Source organism: Melospiza georgiana, chromosome 26 (assembly GCF_028018845.1).
Source record: "Melospiza georgiana isolate bMelGeo1 chromosome 26, bMelGeo1.pri, whole genome shotgun sequence".
Classification (NCBI taxonomy): Eukaryota; Metazoa; Chordata; class Aves; order Passeriformes; family Passerellidae; genus Melospiza; species Melospiza georgiana.
Genome location: NC_080455.1, coordinates 4,217,583 through 4,235,287, shown reverse-complemented (window position 1 = coordinate 4,235,287; position 17,705 = coordinate 4,217,583). Strand labels below are relative to the sequence as shown.

Sequence of the window (17,705 nt, the reverse complement as noted above, 5' to 3'; positions counted from 1 at the left end):
ATTTATGGTGCTGAGCTGTTTATCACTGAAAACTTGGTTGTTTGTCCCGCATTACAATTCTAGATTGTGGTGAGTCAGATTTCCTATGAATATTGGTCACTTTGTGCTTGCATGTACTTGCTCCTGCCATAATAATTTCAGGGAATTCACTCTTAACAGGACTTTTTATGCCATTTCCTGTTTTGTTTTTCCAAAGAACCAACAAGCAGCCCCCAAAGTGGCTGTGCTGGTTGTGCAACAGCCCCGTGGCCTCCCCTGTGCTGTTCCAGGCTGCTGCCAGTGGGACCTCACAGCTCTGCTCCCTGCTTTTCCTAGAGCATTTCTTTCTCTGAACTAGTTGGGAACACATTCTTGTGGTGGTGTGACCAGGGCAAGCCATCAGCTCGTGCTATTTAAGCAGTATTTCCCCAGAGCACAAAGCACATTCTTGCCTTTTTTTAAAGCAACATTGTGTGCAGTCCTCAATCAGAGGATTCCCAGATGCAGGGCCAGCTCTCCACTCATCAATTACACGTTTGGTTAATGATTTTGAGATGAATACTGGGCTGGGATTTATTATCTTGAAAGCCCTGGGATGGAGAGCACTGGGCAGCATCCTAGCCAGTTGCCTCTTCATAATAATTCAGGCCACTTCATTTTGTTTTGTAGGAAGGGATGGAATGATTCACCTTTGAAGTGTGGAAGTGGCAATTTAAGACTGTTTGAATTTATTAGCAGTTACTTTCAAGGCCAGGCTGGATGGGGCTTGGTGTGGAAAGAGGTTGGAATGGGATGAGCTTTAAGATCCCTTCCAACCCAAACCATTCCAAGATTCTGTGCCTCTCTTTGGAGTTCCTAAAAAGCGAACCCCACGATGATTGCTCACTCAGCTTTTGGGCACTGCTGGGGCCATCGTGCCTGACCCTGCACCCCTCCTGTGCTGTTTTGCAGCCTGCACTGCACACCCTGTGCAGGGCCCTGCCCCAAGGTGTGTGACTTTGGCAAGGAGAAGACCATCGACTCGGTGACATCGGCGCAGGAGCTGCGGGGCTGCACCGTGGTCAACGGCAGCCTGGTCATCAACATCCGCGGGGGAAGTAAGTGGGGACGGCTGGGCAGCCAGGGAAACCTCCTCAGCCTCAGAGGGACCCAGAGAAACCAGCACAAAGCAAAGGCTTTCATTTGACTGTTTTTGTTAATTGGTGGTTGCCAGTTCTCCTGAATTAACGTAAAGAAATTAAATATTAATGTTTATTAATTGTCGCGTTCGCGTTCTCTGGAAAAATCCCTTTGCCCAGGATTTTTCTCCTGGGAAGATGAGAAGCCTTAGAAAAATGAAAACAATTCTTATCTCATTTGCTTCTCCTCTGTTTTGCTCATGTGGGATGTGTTTGGGGATTGTTTGCCCATGGATGATTGTTTAATTGGTTTTTAGTGTAATTTTTACTCTTTGGCCGATCAGTGCCAAGCTGTGTCAGGACTCTGGAGAGAGTCACAATTTTTCATTATTATCTTTTTAGCACTCTTTTTAGCATTTTAGCATAGTAACTATCCTTTCTGTATTCTTTAGTCTAGTATAGTATAGTATAGTATAGTATAGAATAGTATAGAATAGTATAGTATAGTATTCTTTAATATAATACAGTATCGTAAAATAATAAATTAGCCTTCTGAGAACATGGAGTCAGATTCATCATTCCTCCCTGCCACGAGGATCTCAGCAAATACAATAATTAATATTGTTAAATATGAATGTTTGGGCTTTAATTGTTTAATATTCATGTTAATTGTTTAATATTCATATTAATTGTTTCATATTCATGTTTATTGTTTCATATTAATATTAATTTTTTAATATTAATTTAATATGTGGATGTTTCTCTCTGTGATACCAGAAAACTCTTCCCAATGTTTTCCTCTCTGTAGATAACATAGCAGCTGAGCTGGAAGCAAACCTTGGCTTGATAGAAGAAATCTCAGGTTACCTAAAAATCCGCCGCTCTTACGCCTTGGTTTCCCTTTCCTTTTTTCGGAAGCTCCATCTGATCAGAGGAGAGACACTTGAAGCTGGGTGAGTTCTCTCAAAAGATGCTTTATTTGAATGTTTTGAAGTACCAGGAGTGCCACTTCTATCAGGGTTATTTGTATTGGGAAACAATTCCCAAGTTATTTTTAAATGTTACTCTGCCTGTGTCTTGTGCCTTGCCAGGGCAAACAATTTGCATTCATTTTTCTTTGGTGCCTGAATTAGTGCAAAAAGAGTTTTCCATGCATCCCCTCCCAACCCATCTTTTCATTCTTCTGTTTTCAGGAATTATTCCTTTTATGCCTTGGACAACCAGAATCTTCGCCAGCTCTGGGACTGGAGCAAACACAACCTCACTATTGCACGGGGCAAACTCTTCTTCCACTACAACCCCAAGCTGTGCTTGTCAGAAATCCACAAGATGGAGGAGATCTCTGGGACTAAGGGGCGTCAGGAGAGGAATGACATAGCCCTGAAGACCAACGGGGATCAGGCCTCATGTAAGAGCCTCAAAATAAAGCTTTGCTTCCCTTGCCTGTCCCTCTGCCTTGCTCTGCTCATGCTGCTCCCTCTCCCAGCCCAGCCCATGATGCTTTTCATGGGTTTTTCGTTCCTTTTCATCCCTTAGATAAAGCAGCAGATGTGCCCCTTTTCTGTGCACTCACTGTCACTGTGCCACAAGTAAAATTCCCCATGAGATCTCCCTCTGGCACCCTTGTTCCCACAAAACCATGGGAGGTTTTTGGGGCTGGGAATGTCTTTATTCTGTCTTTTTGAAGAGTTTAGCACAACATAACCTCAGCCCAGGCTGGGACTTTGTGTTACTGCTGAGTACCTGATTAATAGTCATAATCTGCTTTTCCCATGTCATGAGGCAACATGGAATAAACACAGGAGAAACAGGATTTCCACCCATCCCTGCAGCCACGTGAGGCAATTGCCATGACAACAGGCAGGGAAAAATTTCCAACAATTTTTGCAATGCCTCTCTGAGGTTTTTCACCCAACAGCTTTCTTCAGGAACAACAATCAGACAGCTCCTGTGTCAGCAAACAGCACAGGGTGGGCTTTGAAGTTCTGCTGCTGAAGATGGGGTTCTGCAGACACTTATACTGCAAGAAATGCAGTCCTTCTGCACCCCCAGTCCTGCTGTTTGTTCCCTTTTTGTGCCACCAACAATCCCCTTTCCCTCTTTGTACCAGGGCTCTGTTGTGGAAGTAATCAGGGGTAGGAAAATCCATCTCTGTTCTGAGCTGGTGGTGTCTCTCTGCTCTGATTCATTCTCAGCCCCACAGAGATTCACCTGCACACAGGAACAGGAGCATGTGCAGGTGGTCATGGGCCCCTTGGAGCTCAGGATATTCTGTGGAGGACATGGGGACAGGGGCAGTGACCCATCCATGCAGTTGGGTTGTGGTTCTGGGAGATCACAAAAAAGCCCAGCATTGACTGAACTGGGATTTCAGATCCTGGCTCACAACCTGCAGGGCAGCTTGGGCATCCTGTGGCTTCACTGTCCCTCTGCTTTTGGGGACAGCCCTGGAAGAAGAGCCCAAGGTCCTTTCCCACCCAGAACATTCCAGGATTCTGTGATTTCTGATCCTGTCCTCGTTGCCCCTCATTGATGCAGCTGTTTGCGAACAGACCTAAAAAGTGAAGATCTTTCAGTTGACTCAGTTTCCTGCTCTGAAATGGTTTCCCACATTTCATCACCACAGGCAGCCAGGCCAGCACAGAGAGAGAGGGGAATGCAATGGCTGTGACCTGAAACCTGGCAGGAGCAGTGAAAAACACACACGGAGCCTCTGGGGCACCACAGCTCCAGCCGGGCACAGGCAAGGAGCACAAGGAATCAGCTGTCTGTAAAGTTCATCTCCTCCCATGGGACACTGAAAAACTCTTCCCACATTGGGGATGAACCTGGATTTGGGTAGATCCAGCTCTGCCTGTGGCTCCTGGGCTGGTGTTTGGTGTGAAGGCAGCTGGAGGAGACAGTTTTGGATTTCTCTTTGCCAGCTTTACCCTCACCCTGCTGAGCTGGTGTCTGTGACACCCCCACCTCAAACCACAGCTTGCCAGGTTGTTTGGCTTTTTGTTTGCTTTTACATTTCAAGCTCAGCTTTCACACTGGCAGCATCCTGTTTACTAAAAAAAAAAAAAATAGAAAGGGGAAAAAAAAGCTCCCCAGTTTGTTCTGGATGTGGTGCCAGTGAAAGAAATGTTCTTCCTCCTGTTGCAGCTATTGCAGGAATAGCAAATTCAGTCAGAGCCCTTGAGCTGGGGGCACAAAACATGTCATACCCTTGAGCTCCATCCTCCTGCAAACTCCTCCTGTTTGCAGAGGGACCTCACTGCTCCTGGGCAAGGCTGGAAATTTGTCTGCATCATTTTTGTGGCCTCTTGCCTTCTGTGCAAACCATATTGCTGTGCAGATCATCATCAATTGTGAAATGTGTTGCCTTTAGATTTCTCAGTTTGTAGAATTTAGTTCAGCTCTTCTTCAGAGTCATTTTCATGAAATCATAGAAAAATTTAACCTTAGGAGGGCATTGATACCAGCCACTGATTTGAGGTAGGAATGGCTGCCAGGTAAGAGAAGGTTTTACTGAGCAGCTCTTCTCAGTGCCAACATCCTCACATTCATCTTAAACTTCTAAAATAATTAAAAACAAAATTTAAATTATGTTTGATGCTTCATTTTCCAGCATCAATAAAACTCTTGTCACTTTTCTCACTTGTTACAGGTGAAAACGAACTGCTGAAATTTTCTTCCATTAGGACTTCTCATGACAAGATCCTGCTGAAGTGGGAGCCCTACTGGCCCCCTGATTTCCGTGACCTGCTGGGGTTTATGCTGTTCTACAAGGAGGCGTAAGTGACCCCCTCAGTGGCCTTGCTGGGCTGCCACGAGCAGCAGCTGCCATTCAGAGCTGGATGTTAAACCTGCTGGATGGGCAAAGCTCTTCAGTCTCTGATTTTGTGGCTCCTGCACTAAAGTTTCCAGTGATATCCTTGTGTAAAAGTGTTCATTGAGATCCCTGAGTTGTGCACAGTCACAGTTCCTCATTTAAGAACAATCCCAACTTTAGTTATTCCTGCTGTTCTAGACACACATACTCAAACCATGGAGTTTCTCATCTCCCCACTCTCTCTGTGGAATGCTGAGGGTTTTATCCCCTTTGAGGTGGGAAGGATTCTTGTATAATCAAGGTAACCAAGCTGATTTTCATAAAACTCACAATAATCAGTCTGGATTTAGTTGTTGGGGTCATGTTGGGCACAGATCCTGCTCTGTGATGCTGTTGGAGGCCCAGGTGACAAAGCTCGCAATGCCTCCCTTTCAGAATAAATACAATGAGATAATTTTACTTTATCTGAAAGGTAAAGGGTGATAACTTCCAGTGTGTCTTTAGAAATGTTTTTAAGAGCCTGATTGAGGATTCTGTTAATTGGAGCCTTCTCTTTCCTCAAGTCCCTACCAGAACGTGACGGAGTTCGATGGCCAGGACGCCTGTGGCTCCAACAGCTGGACAGTTGTGGATGTGGATCCCCCACCACGCTCCAACGAGCCCAAAGCCCAGGCCCAGCCAGGCTGGCTCCTGAGGGGCCTGAAGCCCTGGACACAGTATGCAGTGTTTGTGAAAACCTTGGTCACCTTCTCCGACGAGCGACGCACGTATGGCGCCAAGAGCGAGATCATCTACGTGCAGACCAATGCCACGGGTCAGTGCAGCACCCCTGGGCTAAAGCCAGGCCTAACTGACCCTGCTTGGGGGTTAGCCAGGAGATTTCCCACTGCCCTGCTTTGGTAGGGAGGAATTATCCAGAAAATTTCCCACTGCCCTGGAGGAATTATCCAGGAAACTTCCCACTGTCCTGCTTTGGTGGGGAGGAATTATCCAGGAAACTTCCCACTGCCCTGCTTTGGTAGGAGGGAATTATCCAGGAAACTTTATTGAATTATCCAGGAATTATTTAGGAAATTTCCCACTGCCCTGCTTTGGGAGGGAGGAATTATTCAGGAAACTTCCCATGCTCTGCTTTGTAGGAGGGAATTCCTAAACTAGGGATGTGATTCCACATGGTGCTAATGGTCACCTCTTCCACCCAGTTTGTGTGGCCTCATTAAGATAAGGCTGGAGGAGACCTCCAGGGTGATCCAGCCCAGGCTGGAGGAGCCTGCTGGGTGCCAGGGAATGCTTGATTGCCATAGAAATGGGAATTTTCCTGTGCTGGCTCTGAGGGCAGTGCAGTGACTCTGTCTCTTGCCCACCCCACAGTTCCGTCGGTCCCGTTGGATCCCATCTCTGTCTCCAACTCCTCATCCCAAATCATCCTCAAGTGGAAGCCTCCCTCAGAGCCCAACGGGAACATCACACACTACCTGGTGTACTGGCAGCAGCAGGCAGAGGACAGTGAGCTCTATGAACTCGATTACTGCCTCAAAGGTGAGTGCCTGCTTCTCCCTCCAGCCCTTTCCCTCAGTCTCTCCCACAATTGGGGTTTTCTCTTGCTCTGGGGTCCTGCTGGATTCAGGACTGGTTTTCTGGAATCAGCTCTGTCCCTGTTCTCTTGCATTAGGTGCTGCTGCCAAGGTATGTGCAAAAGGTCTAAAAATGTTTTTCATAAAATAATCACATGTTTTTTCTTTTGGGGAATGTCCCTTCTGCCCTTGCTCCTTTTAAACTGAATTATGAGTTTAATAGCAACAATGGAGATAGTAAAGTTAAAAATTTGGGTGCTGTTAGAGCTCAGGGCCAAGTTAATTTTTGAAGGCAGCTGGTGCCTGATTTGGAATTCCTTGAGAACACAGAATTGCACTGAGGACTTCCAAAATCTCACCTGCTGCTCTGTGTTACCTGAACTAGGATAAGCAGCATCCAAGCTCCATTGCAAAACTAGCATTTTTGAATTAAATTCCTGTCAGAAAGGAGGGAACTGTTCAGCCTGGGTGTGAAATATGAGATGCCCAAATGTGCCGTGAATCCTGTGTACACTGGTTTGGGATCTTTGTGTAGGATCAAACATCTTCTGCAAAGCCAGGCACAAGTGACACTAAAACTGTTTTGTCCCAGGATTAAAGCTGCCCTCAAGGACCTGGTCTCCTCCTTTTGAATCTGAAGACCCCCAGAAGTATAACCAGAGTGAAGCTGAGGATGTCAGTGGGGAATGTTGCTCCTGTCCTAAAACAGACTCTCAGATCCAGAAGGAGCTGGAGGAATCTGCTTTCCGCAAGACCTTCGAGAATTATCTCCACAATGAGGTTTTTGTGCCCAGGTGAGAACATCAAACACGGCTTAGGGGCAGGGAAATGTAATTGAGGATTAAATAAAATTGTAATTGAGGATTAAATAAAAATACCAGCTTGGATACAGCCACATTGCCAGGCTTCCATGAGCCTGTCTAGTCCAGCTGGGTGGGGATATTGGAATCGGGAGAGCAGAGCACCTACCGCAGATCTTCCTGCAAATTGGGAAGCTCCTGCTTTCATTTCCTGTCCCTGAATTCTCCTCAGCTCAAGAATAAAGTGAGAATCCTTAACAAACAGCCTGCAGCTCATCTGGCATCAGATGATGCCAAAAATAGCGATTTTCTTTTCCTGTCTTGAAATTTTGTGGTCAAGTTTCTCATTGAGTTGCAAAGAAAGGAGAAGGGCAGTGTACCAGGCCACAGCCTCGTCCTCCAGCGTGGTATTTGTGGTCTCCCTTCACTTAGTGTGGGAAATGCCTCCAATACCATGAGGAATGCGAGTGCCTGGGTGGTGAATGTCCTGTTTGCAGTGGCACACTTGGTGTCACATTAAGTGGTGTTGAATGTCTTCACACTTCATCTGCAGCCTTGGGGAGGAAGTGCTGGGGAGCAGGGTAGGATCTGTGGTGATTTACCCTCTTCCCTCTCATGCCTTTTGTGCTCTAAATTTATTCTCTGCTTGCTGCCCTCAGCCAGCAAAGCTGCATTTGCAGCTGCCTGACAAAAGCTGGGTCACTGCACTGAGCATTTTCCCTGGGGTTCCCTGCCCTGGTGCCTGCACTCCTCACCTGGAAGCTTGAGCAGAACCCCTCATTTTGCTGTTGGTCCCCATCAGGATGAGCTTCAGTGTGCCACAGGATGCCAGGACATGACGCACTCTAAAGCAGAGGAGAACCAAGCCAAATGCAAGAGCCAAACTCCTCCTGATGCAGGCAGACAATTCTGACACTCTGATTTCTTTTTTTTTTTTTCCCTCACCCCCAATTTTATTGTGCAGCCAGGCCAGTTTCTGGGGTATGTATTTTAGGAAGAAACCAATCACCAGGATGTGCCACCTTGTCAGCCTCCTGAGGAAGCAATCCCCACATCCCATGGCCAGCTAATCCTCTAAAACAAGGCAGTGCTGGAGAGGCCTCCCTGCTGCCACGTGCCCTGCTTGTCCTCCCTGGCAGCTCCAGGCTGTCAGCACATAAATCAGAATTCTTCTTCCTGTGAATGCTGTGCCATCACCTGCTCACAGAGCCTGGCAGGGAGCAGGGAGTGTGGTTTAATTTACTTCAGGTGCTTTTTTTGTGGCTCCTGAGAGTTCAGTGACCTCTCCTGAGGTGCTGTGTGGCCTCTCCTGGAGAGCAGGAGCTTGCCAGCCACGGGAGGAATGTCAGGGCTGAGGCCAGCAGGGAACAGGAGATGCCAGGGCAGCAGAATCACAGCAGTCTCTCCCTGATATCTTCTTGTTTTCCATGTGCCATTTGTGCCCTCCTGCCCTGCTCCCAGCGATCTGATCCCTGGGCAGGATCCAGCCTCAGTGCAGGGCTGATCTCACCCTCTGGAAATCACAGTTCCTTCCCCCTGGGCATGTTGATTACCCACTCCAGGAGCCACTGTCACACCTCCTGGGGCTCAGCTTTCTCTGGCAGTGACAAAAAGCCAAACTAGAAGTTCAGGAATGCTCCTGTGCTCAGGCAGAGCTGGCAGTGCCTCACTCCAGGTCCATTTGGGGCTGAACAAAGTGGCCATCTTTGTTTGTTTGCTGCTTTGTTTCTTCTTTCCTGGGTTATTTGCTCTCATTTTGGAGGAGTTCTGCTCAGGTTGGAGCTCAGGGCTGGTCACAGGCTGCCCAGGGATGGATGTGTGGAGTCTCCATCCCTGGAGACAGACAATCAGACAATCCCCAGAAGTGCCTCCAGCCTCAGCCCTCCATAGTTCTGTGGGGAAGATTCAGAAAAAGTCCTGAGAGGCAGAGAGGAGCTCAGTGGCTGCTGTTCAGGGTGTCATTCCAGGTATTCCCTCCATTCCTTCACCACAGGAGCAAGAGCACCCCCAGTTTTCTGTCTCTCTCTATCACACACGTTTGTGCCATTCCTAATATTCTTGGGGAGCAAGATCTGAGGAATGAATCACTTTAAAAGTTATTATTTTCCTCTGTGTTTCCCAATTCAGTTAATTGTACAGACAAATCTAAAATGCTTTGGCCAGGCCAGCTGACCTGGGGCAGTTTCAGAGGTGTGGAAAAGCCTGGCTTAAGGTACCAAAGACATTTTTGGAATCCCCCAGCACAGGCCATGCTGTGTGTGCTGAGATGTCACTTCCAGCCCCCTCACACCCCTGTGAGGACAGGAGGAACCTGGACCTGAGGGTTTCACCCTGGAGCTGCTGAGATGGCCTCAATGCAAATTACACTGGAACAACTCTGAGAAAAATCAGATGTTTGAAAACACAGAGAATTTGGCAAGAAAATTGCTGCAAATCCAGGATAATAAATATGGGAAGATTGGGGATTTACAGCTTCAAAAGCTTTTCTTAACTTACTGTGACTTGAGAAGGAAAGAATTCTTGCATTTTACTCTGTGTTGCATCAGTGGTCAAATTACTGTTTTACTTGTGAAAAACAAAATTCCCTTGAACACGAGGATCAGCTGAATTCACACTGGATAAACAGAGGGTGTAGCTTTGCTTTTATGCAAACCAGGTCCTGTTTGACCATAAAGAATCCTTCCCAAGGAGGGAGGTGGCATGACCCAGAGCTGGGTCCCTGAACTCTGCCCCATCCTGAGGGGACACTGCATCACACAGGCTGAGGGAACAGCAGCTCCAAAAGGAGTTAATTAGTAATTAAGAAAGAGAAAACTTAAAACTGGAATGTGTTTGCTGAACCTGCCTGTAGGATTGATGGGGGTAGCACAGTTGGGACGGACGGAGACGAGAGATCTCGGCAGCCAGGTCGTGGAAATTGCATTTATTGCAAAGGGCCAAATGCAGGCCCCTGCTGGGAGCTGCCAGCCACAGCTCAGAGCAGGCCCCAAAGAGGGAGAGAGAGGTAAAGAGAGTGGTAAAGAGAGAATGAGAGAGTAAAAGAGAGGATCAGAGGGTGATGTTCCCGTTACAATACAATAAATCTTCTTCTGGTCTTGGAATTTGAGGTTTATTGCAAAGGGCCTGGGTGCAGGGCTCTGCTGGGAGCTGCAGCCACAGCTTGGAGCAGGGCTGAGAGGAGAGAGTGGTAGAGAGGATGAGAGGGTGAGAGAGTAAAAGGGGTAAGAGCTAAGAGAGCAAAGTTCCCGTTACAATGCAATAAATCATCTGTGTTGAATATTCTGATTCTCACTAACCAATGTAGTACAACATACAAATCTTATACCATTTCCATACAGCCTATAAGAATCACTACATTACCACACTGTGTTACATTTTAAACCCTAAAAACTCCTCTTTGGGCCCCTTCTGCCAAGCTGTAGGGTCTGCTTGGACCCTTGGGCCTGCCTGCTAGCAGAGGCTGTTGTTCTATCAAAAGGGGATTACCTCCATCTGGCCACACCATTGTTTTCCAGTTGTTCAGTAACTGAGGGATCTCAAAGCTTGCTTTCATTTCAATCTCGCTTTCAATTTCCATATTCTCAAAATCTTTTCCCAGGCAATCATAATTTATAAGGCTTTCCTGTTTAATCTTCCCCAACACCTGCCATCCTTACGTGCCATCAGGTGGATGAATATTGTGTCCTGGCTGTGAGGGTGGGCAGGCCCTGGCACAGGGTGCCCAGAGCAGCCCCTGGATCCCTGGCAGTGCCCAAGGCCAGGCTGGGCAGGGCTGGGAGCAGCCTGGGACAGTGGAAGGTGTCCCTGCCATGGCAGGGGTGGCACTGGAGGGGCTTTAAGGTCCCTTCCAACCCAAACCATTCTGAGATGATGACAACTCTGTGAATATTTGTGTTGTGTGCGGTGTTTAGGTTGAGGACATCTCAAACTCTGCTTTTGGCTGGTGCCTTTTGCTGTAGGAGGAGAAACAGCTCCAGGGAAGGTGGCAGAGACTTGTGAGAGCAAATCCCTGTTGGGGCTGGGGCTGGCCATGGCCTGGTGGTCAGAGGTGGCAGTGGAAAGTTCAGTTCAGCAGCAAAGATTTGCTTCAACAGCTTGTTACATTTTTAGAGCCTGGAGATGCCTCAAGTGTGGGTTCAGATCAGGTCACTCTTTGTACCCTTTAATAGCTGCACACGCATGCACACACACACACACAAAAAGATCATCACCCCCTTAAAATACATGGTCTGGATTTCAACTGGCATTAATTCCTTTTGTGTAACTGAATACAGTTACTGATTCACCACCTTGGTTAGTTCCTGACCTGGAATTCCCCGTGGCAAATATGTGGCAGCACATGAGAGTGTTAGATTGAGCACTTTTGGAACAGTGTTAGATTGAGCACTTTTGGTTTGGTACTGATCCCTTCTTCTTTTTTTTTTTTTTTTTCTTGCCAAGAAAATGAAATTTTTGCATGTTTCTTAATTCTGTTGAATTTATTCTGTTTGTTTGCTGACAAAACCTGATATTAAAGCTGGCTGGTGGCACTCAGGTGCAGACAGGGAAGGTGACATGGTCACACTGCAGGCGCTGGTTTTACAAGTGAAAAAATCACATTTTCAGACTGAAATGCAATAACCTGAGCAGCAACATTTGGTTAACAAAACCACATAGTGAATATGTAATCAGAATGGAGTTCTAAATGCATGCCTTGAAAAGGACTTAATAGATTTGATCTCTTGGGAAGAGGTTAAAATGCTTTGTGTATCCATCGAGGTTCAGCCTTGGAGGTGAGAGTGGCAAATATATTCCAGAGAGCTGGGACAGTGGCCTTTTGCTTTATAGATGCAAGTTGGTGACACTTGGGACATGTGGCACATCTGAGGTGACTGAATGGGGCCGTGGTGTGACCTGGTGTGCTCAGGCTGCAGCTCCAAAGCATTGCAACCCTGCCTGAGGCATCTGTGAGGCAACCTGGTACTGTTAGACTCAGCTGAGAGACCCAGGGGAACTTGAATTCTCAAGCAAACACTTGAAGCTTGGGTTGGTTTATTTTTATTTTATCTCTCTGTGTGCAGTTGTGCAGATACAGAATTTTGTAAATATGACAGTGTTCACAGGGTTTTTTGGATTGGGGAAGAGATGAGGATCTGACTCCATGTTTCAGAAGGCTTGATTTATTATTTTATGATATATATCACATTAAAACTATACTAAAAGAATAGAAGAAAAGGTTTCATCAGAAGGCTAGCTAAGAATAGAAAAGCAAAGAATGATAACAAAGGTTTGTGGCTCGGGCTCTGTGTCCAAGCCAGCTGACTGTGATTGGCCATTAATTACAAACAACCACATGAGACCAATCCCAGTTCCACCTGTTGCATTCCACAGCAGCAGATAACCCTTGTTTACATTTTGTTCTTGAAGCCTCTCAGCTTCTTAAGAGGAAAAATCCTGAAGAAAGGATTTTTCATAAAAGTTGTCTGCAACATGTAAAGATGCATGTCTTGGTTAAAAAAAAAAAAAATCCTGAATTTCTTTGTTGCTTTGCAAATATCAGGACATCTCAAACTCTGCTTTCTGGCTGGTGACTTTTGCTGTAGGAGGAGAAACAGCACAGGGAAGGCAGAGGGAAGCAGGGAACGTGGCAAAGACCTGCAAGAACAAATCCCTGTTGGGGCTGGCCGTGGCCTGGTAGTCAGAGGTGGCAGTGGGAAGTTCAGTTCAGCAGCAAAGATTTGAGTTTGGAATTTTCAGTGGCACTCAAAGTTTGTGTTTTCAGTGGCTCTCAGCTCTCCCATGTTACGTTAACCCTTCCTGCCCAGCTGGATGTGTTGGCACTGACACTGACACTAACCTGGTGCCCGTGTTGTCCAACAGGCCGTCGAGAAAACGCAGAGACCTGGGCTCCGTGGCCAACGCCACCGTGGTGTTCCCCACCATCCCAACCTCCCCCAACAACTCAGCAGCTGAGGGTGCAGAGGAGCAGAAACCCTTTGAGAAGGTGCTGTCCAAGGAGTCGCTGGTGATCTCGGGGCTGCGCCACTTCACCGGGTACCGCATCGAGCTGCACGCCTGCAACCACGACGCCCAGGAGTCCCGCTGCAGCGTGGCAGCCTATGTCAGTGCCAGGACCATGCCAGAAGGTGATTCCGTCCCTCAGCCCTTGGTGGTTCCTCCCAAAATGCTGCTTTTCCCAGAGGAGGCAGCTGCAATATGTAAGACAGGGCTGTCCGTGTGTCCTGGTGCGTGATGGTGTTCACAGGGGGTTTAGGATGAGGGAAGAGATGAGGATTTGGCTTTATGTTTCAGAAGGCTTGATTTACTATTTTATGATATATATTACAATAAAACTATACTAAAAGAAGAGAAGAAAAGGTTTCATCAGAAGGCTTAGCTAAGAATAGAATAGAATCAGAAAGAATGATAACAAAAGCTTCTGTCTCAGGCTCTGTCTGAGCCAGCTGGGCTGTGATTGGCCATTAATTACAAATAACTACATGAGACCAATCACAGATGCACCTGTTGCATTCCACAGCCGTAGATAATCAACGTTTACATTTTGTTCCTGAGGCCTCCCAGCTTCTCAGGAGGAAAAATCCCAAGGAAAGGATTTTTCATGAAAAGATGTCTGTGACACTGCTGGGAAAGGAGGATGGGTGAGGATGTGAATTTTGCCCAAAGCCATGAAGCTAAACCTGATCTTGAACTTGTTTCTAGCTAAGGCTGATGACATCGTTGGCCAAGTGTCCCATGAGCTGGTGGAGAAGAACACAGTGCACCTGAAGTGGCAGGAGCCAAAGGAGCCCAACGGCCTCATCGTGCTCTACGAGGTGAACTACGGGCGCCTTGGGGACACCGAGGTGAGAGTTCTGTCACAGCACCTTTGGGGGGAGGTTCTGGGGTCACAGCACCTTTGGGGGGAGGTTCTGGGTGCTGCAGGAGCCTCGAGGAACTCACAAGGGAGCTCTGGGTGCTGCAGGAATCTTGGGGAGCTGTCAGCGAACTCTGGGTGGTGCAGGAGCCCTTAGGAGCTGTAAGAGAGCTCTGGATGTTACAGGAGCCCTCAGGAGCTGTCAGGGAGCCCCAGGTGCTGCAGAAACCTCCAGGAAACTCTCAGGGAGCCCTGGGAGCTGTCAGGGAGCCCGGGATGCTGCAGGAGCCCCCAGGAGCCATCAGGGAGCCCCAGGAGCTGTCAGGAAGCCACAGGAGCTGTCAGGAAGCTCTGGCTGGTGCAGGAGTTTTGGGGAGCTGTCAGGGAGCCCCCAGGAGCTCTCAGGAAGGTCTGGGTGCTGCAGGAGCCCCCAGGAAACTCTCAGGGAGCCCCAGGAGCTGTCAGAGAGCCCCAGGAGCTCTCAGCCAGCCGCGGGTGCTGCAGGCTGAGCCTGGCACTGCCCTGTCCCCACAGGAGGCCCATTTCTGCGTGTCCCGCAAGCACTTTGCCAGCGAGGGCGGGCCTTGCAGGCTGCGGGGGCTGCAGCCGGGCAACTACAGCGTTGAGGATCAGAGCCACCTCCCTGGCGGGCAACGGCTCCTGGACAGAGCCCACCTACTTCTACGTGGCTGATTACTGTGAGTTCAGTTCATCTGTGGCTTCTGATCCCTGGACAGAAACTCGGGTTATTGCTGGAGGATGGGGTGGAGCAAGCAGCGAGTCACTAAATGTTTACCAAATACATCTGTTGTCAAGAACCTGAATTACTTGGAAACACATGGCTTTTGTTTATTAGTCCTCATGCTGACCAGCCCCACATTTTGATGTGAAGTTGCTTCTAGTTTTGTATTTGTCCCAATTTATTGAAGGGGGAGATTTTATTGAGGAAAAAGTTTGTATTTTGGACTTGTATATATAAATATATATAATGTCTCCAACTCTCTCTTTCTCTCCTAGTGAAATGCTCAGCCCAAATATTGCTGTTATCATTGTTCCTATTATTTTTTGCCATAATAATTGCTGGGATTATTGAGCTGCTTATGTGCTTGTGAAAAAGAGGTGAGTTCAGTTTCCTCTTGTTTTCACCAGAAACACCAAAACTTACATCCAAAAGTTTTGCTGCTTTGTTGGGAATCAGTTTTTGTTGGTTTCTAATTTCTATGTGATTGCAGCATTAATTTAAGTGCAGGAAATAGTTTGTGCCATATGGGGACAGTTTATTTGCTGCATGCTTTGGGGATTGATCAAACTGCCCTCACCTCAGAGGCTGCAGAGTGCTGAGGATTTTGTGTCTCTTCCAGACAAACTGAAGGACCAACAGGACCCCTGTATGCATCCTCCAACCCTGAGTACATCAGTGCCAGTGATGGTGAGAGCAACCAGGGCTTCTTTGTTGTCTAATCATGCAATCAGTGCAGCAGGATGGGATGGGAGTTGTTTTTGTGAGGTTTTCTGGTCCTTTTGTAGAATTCACCCCCCCTCAATCTGGCAGCACTACCCAGAGCTGCTGTGAGAGTGTCTTTCAGAAGATGCTCTGTCACTGATATATTTTATGAAAAATCCTTTTGCTAAATCTTTTCTCCTGAGAAGCTGAGAAGCCTCAGAAGCAAAATGTAAACAATAATTATCTGCTGCTGTAGAATGCACCAAGTGCATCTTTAATTAACCCGTGTAAGTTATTTTTACTTGATAACCAATGACAGCCACCTGTGTCAAAGCTGTGAGCAGTCACAAAATTTCCCTTTCCTTCCCTTCTTTCCTTTCCTTTCTTTCCTTCCTTTCCTTCCTTTCCTTTCCTTTCCTTTCCTTTCCTTTCCTTTCCTTTCCTTTCCTTTCCTTTCCTTTCCTTTCCTTTCCTTTCCTTTCCTTCCTTTCCTTTCCTTTCCTTTCCTTTCCTTTCCTTTCCTTTCCTTTCTTTCCTTTCCTTTCCTTTCCTTTCCTTTCCTTCCCTTTCCTTTCCTTTCCTTCCTTTCCTTTCCCTTCCCTTCCTTCCCTTCCCTTCCCTTCCCTTCCCTTCCCTTCCCTTCCCTTCCCCCTTCCCTTCCCTTCCCTTCCCTTCCCTTCCCTTCCCTTCCCTTCCCTTTCCCTTCCCTTCCCTTCCCTTCCCTTCCCTTCCCTTCCCTTCCCTTCCCTTTCCCTCCCTTCCCTTCCCTTCCCTTCCCTTCCCTTCCCTTGCCTGTCCCACCTTCTGATAAAATCTTTCTCTATTCTTTTAGTCTAGTTCTAATATACCATTTTCTTTTAATATAACATACATCATAAAATAATAAAGCCTTCCAAAACATAAAGTCAACATTCTCACCGCGTCCTGAGCCCGCTGCAAACAGCCCCACAGTGCTCAGCTAGGTTGTCCCCCTGTGCCCCACAGTTTATGTCCCTGACGAGTGGGAGGTGCCTCGGGACAAGATCACGCTGCTGCGGGAGCTGGGCCAGGGCTCCTTTGGGATGGTGTACGAGGGCATCGCCAAGGACATCGTCAAGGGAGAGCCCGAGACGCGCGTGGCCGTCAAGACGGTGAACGAGTCGGCAGCCTGCGCGAGCGCATCGAGTTCCTCAACGAGGCCTCCGTGATGAAAGGCTTCAGCTGCCATCATGTGGTAAGTGCTGGGCGCCTCAGCACGCAGCTCTGCAGTGCCTGCAGAGCCCAACCATCAGGCTGGCCTCAGCTGATCCATCAGAGCTGGGATCTCTCCCTGCTGGATTCCACGTTCTGCCCAAATCGTTTCACTGCTGCTCTTTTTAAACCTCTCAGCCTGACAAGGCCTGGTTTCACCCTCTGTTTGGACACAGCCTCAAAGGAATTTCTCATTTGTTTTCCAGGTTCGCCTCCTGGGAGTGGTCTCCAAGGGACAGCCTACTCTGGTGGTCATGGAGCTGATGGCACATGGGGATCTCAAAAGTTACCTGCGCTCTTTGAGACCCGAAGCTGAGGTAAAACAGGAGAGAGGGAGTCTGCTGTGGAACAGGGACTTGATTTGTCTTGTGGGCTTAGTTGTGAATTGCAGCCCCGAGATATGTGAACGAGTCAGAGCTCTTCAGTTTTTGGTCTTGAAGTTGTTTATTAATTCTGATCTATAAAATTTTCTTTCTGTCCAGCCGAGGTCTGCTCAGCAGGGCAGCCACAGGCACTCTGACTGCCCTCGGGGCAGTGATGTCTTTTTATACTGCAAACTACATATAACATATTTACAATTACTTTACAATACCTATCACCTATGTTAGACAGTGCACTTCTATTCTAAACCAATCCCAAAGTGCCAGCATCACAGCAGAAATAGAGGTGGAGAAGAAGAAGAAGAAGGAGGACTGGACATGCCCAAGTCCCTCCATCTTGTCTCCAAAACCCCCATTCTAAAAATCCTAAAATCTACCTTTTCACCCTGTGATAATTTTATTATTACATTGTTTAAATTTCTGTGACTTTCAGATCCTCATACAAAGCTGGTAATTTGCTCCACAGGTCCTAATCAAATCCCCAGGTGTTCTGGGCTGTGTGCCAGGGTC

The 17,705-nt window shown here is 47.5% G+C and overlaps 1 protein-coding gene across 1 annotated transcript in view; it reads left to right on the top strand.

Annotated features, from left to right (window-relative positions):
* Positions 1 to 17,705, top strand: part of INSR (insulin receptor) — a 58,063-nt gene that overhangs the window by 35,594 nt on the left and 4,764 nt on the right. Inside the window, 16 exon segments of the mRNA XM_058040760.1 lie at positions 931 to 1,076; positions 1,906 to 2,050; positions 2,291 to 2,505; positions 4,750 to 4,876; positions 5,478 to 5,728; positions 6,286 to 6,453; positions 7,081 to 7,282; positions 13,148 to 13,413; positions 13,988 to 14,130; positions 14,676 to 14,765; positions 14,767 to 14,843; positions 15,171 to 15,260; positions 15,503 to 15,570; positions 16,570 to 16,725; positions 16,728 to 16,798; positions 17,022 to 17,132. Of these exon segments, the coding sequence (XP_057896743.1) occupies positions 931 to 1,076; positions 1,906 to 2,050; positions 2,291 to 2,505; positions 4,750 to 4,876; positions 5,478 to 5,728; positions 6,286 to 6,453; positions 7,081 to 7,282; positions 13,148 to 13,413; positions 13,988 to 14,130; positions 14,676 to 14,765; positions 14,767 to 14,843; positions 15,171 to 15,260; positions 15,503 to 15,570; positions 16,570 to 16,725; positions 16,728 to 16,798; positions 17,022 to 17,132 (2,326 nt within the window).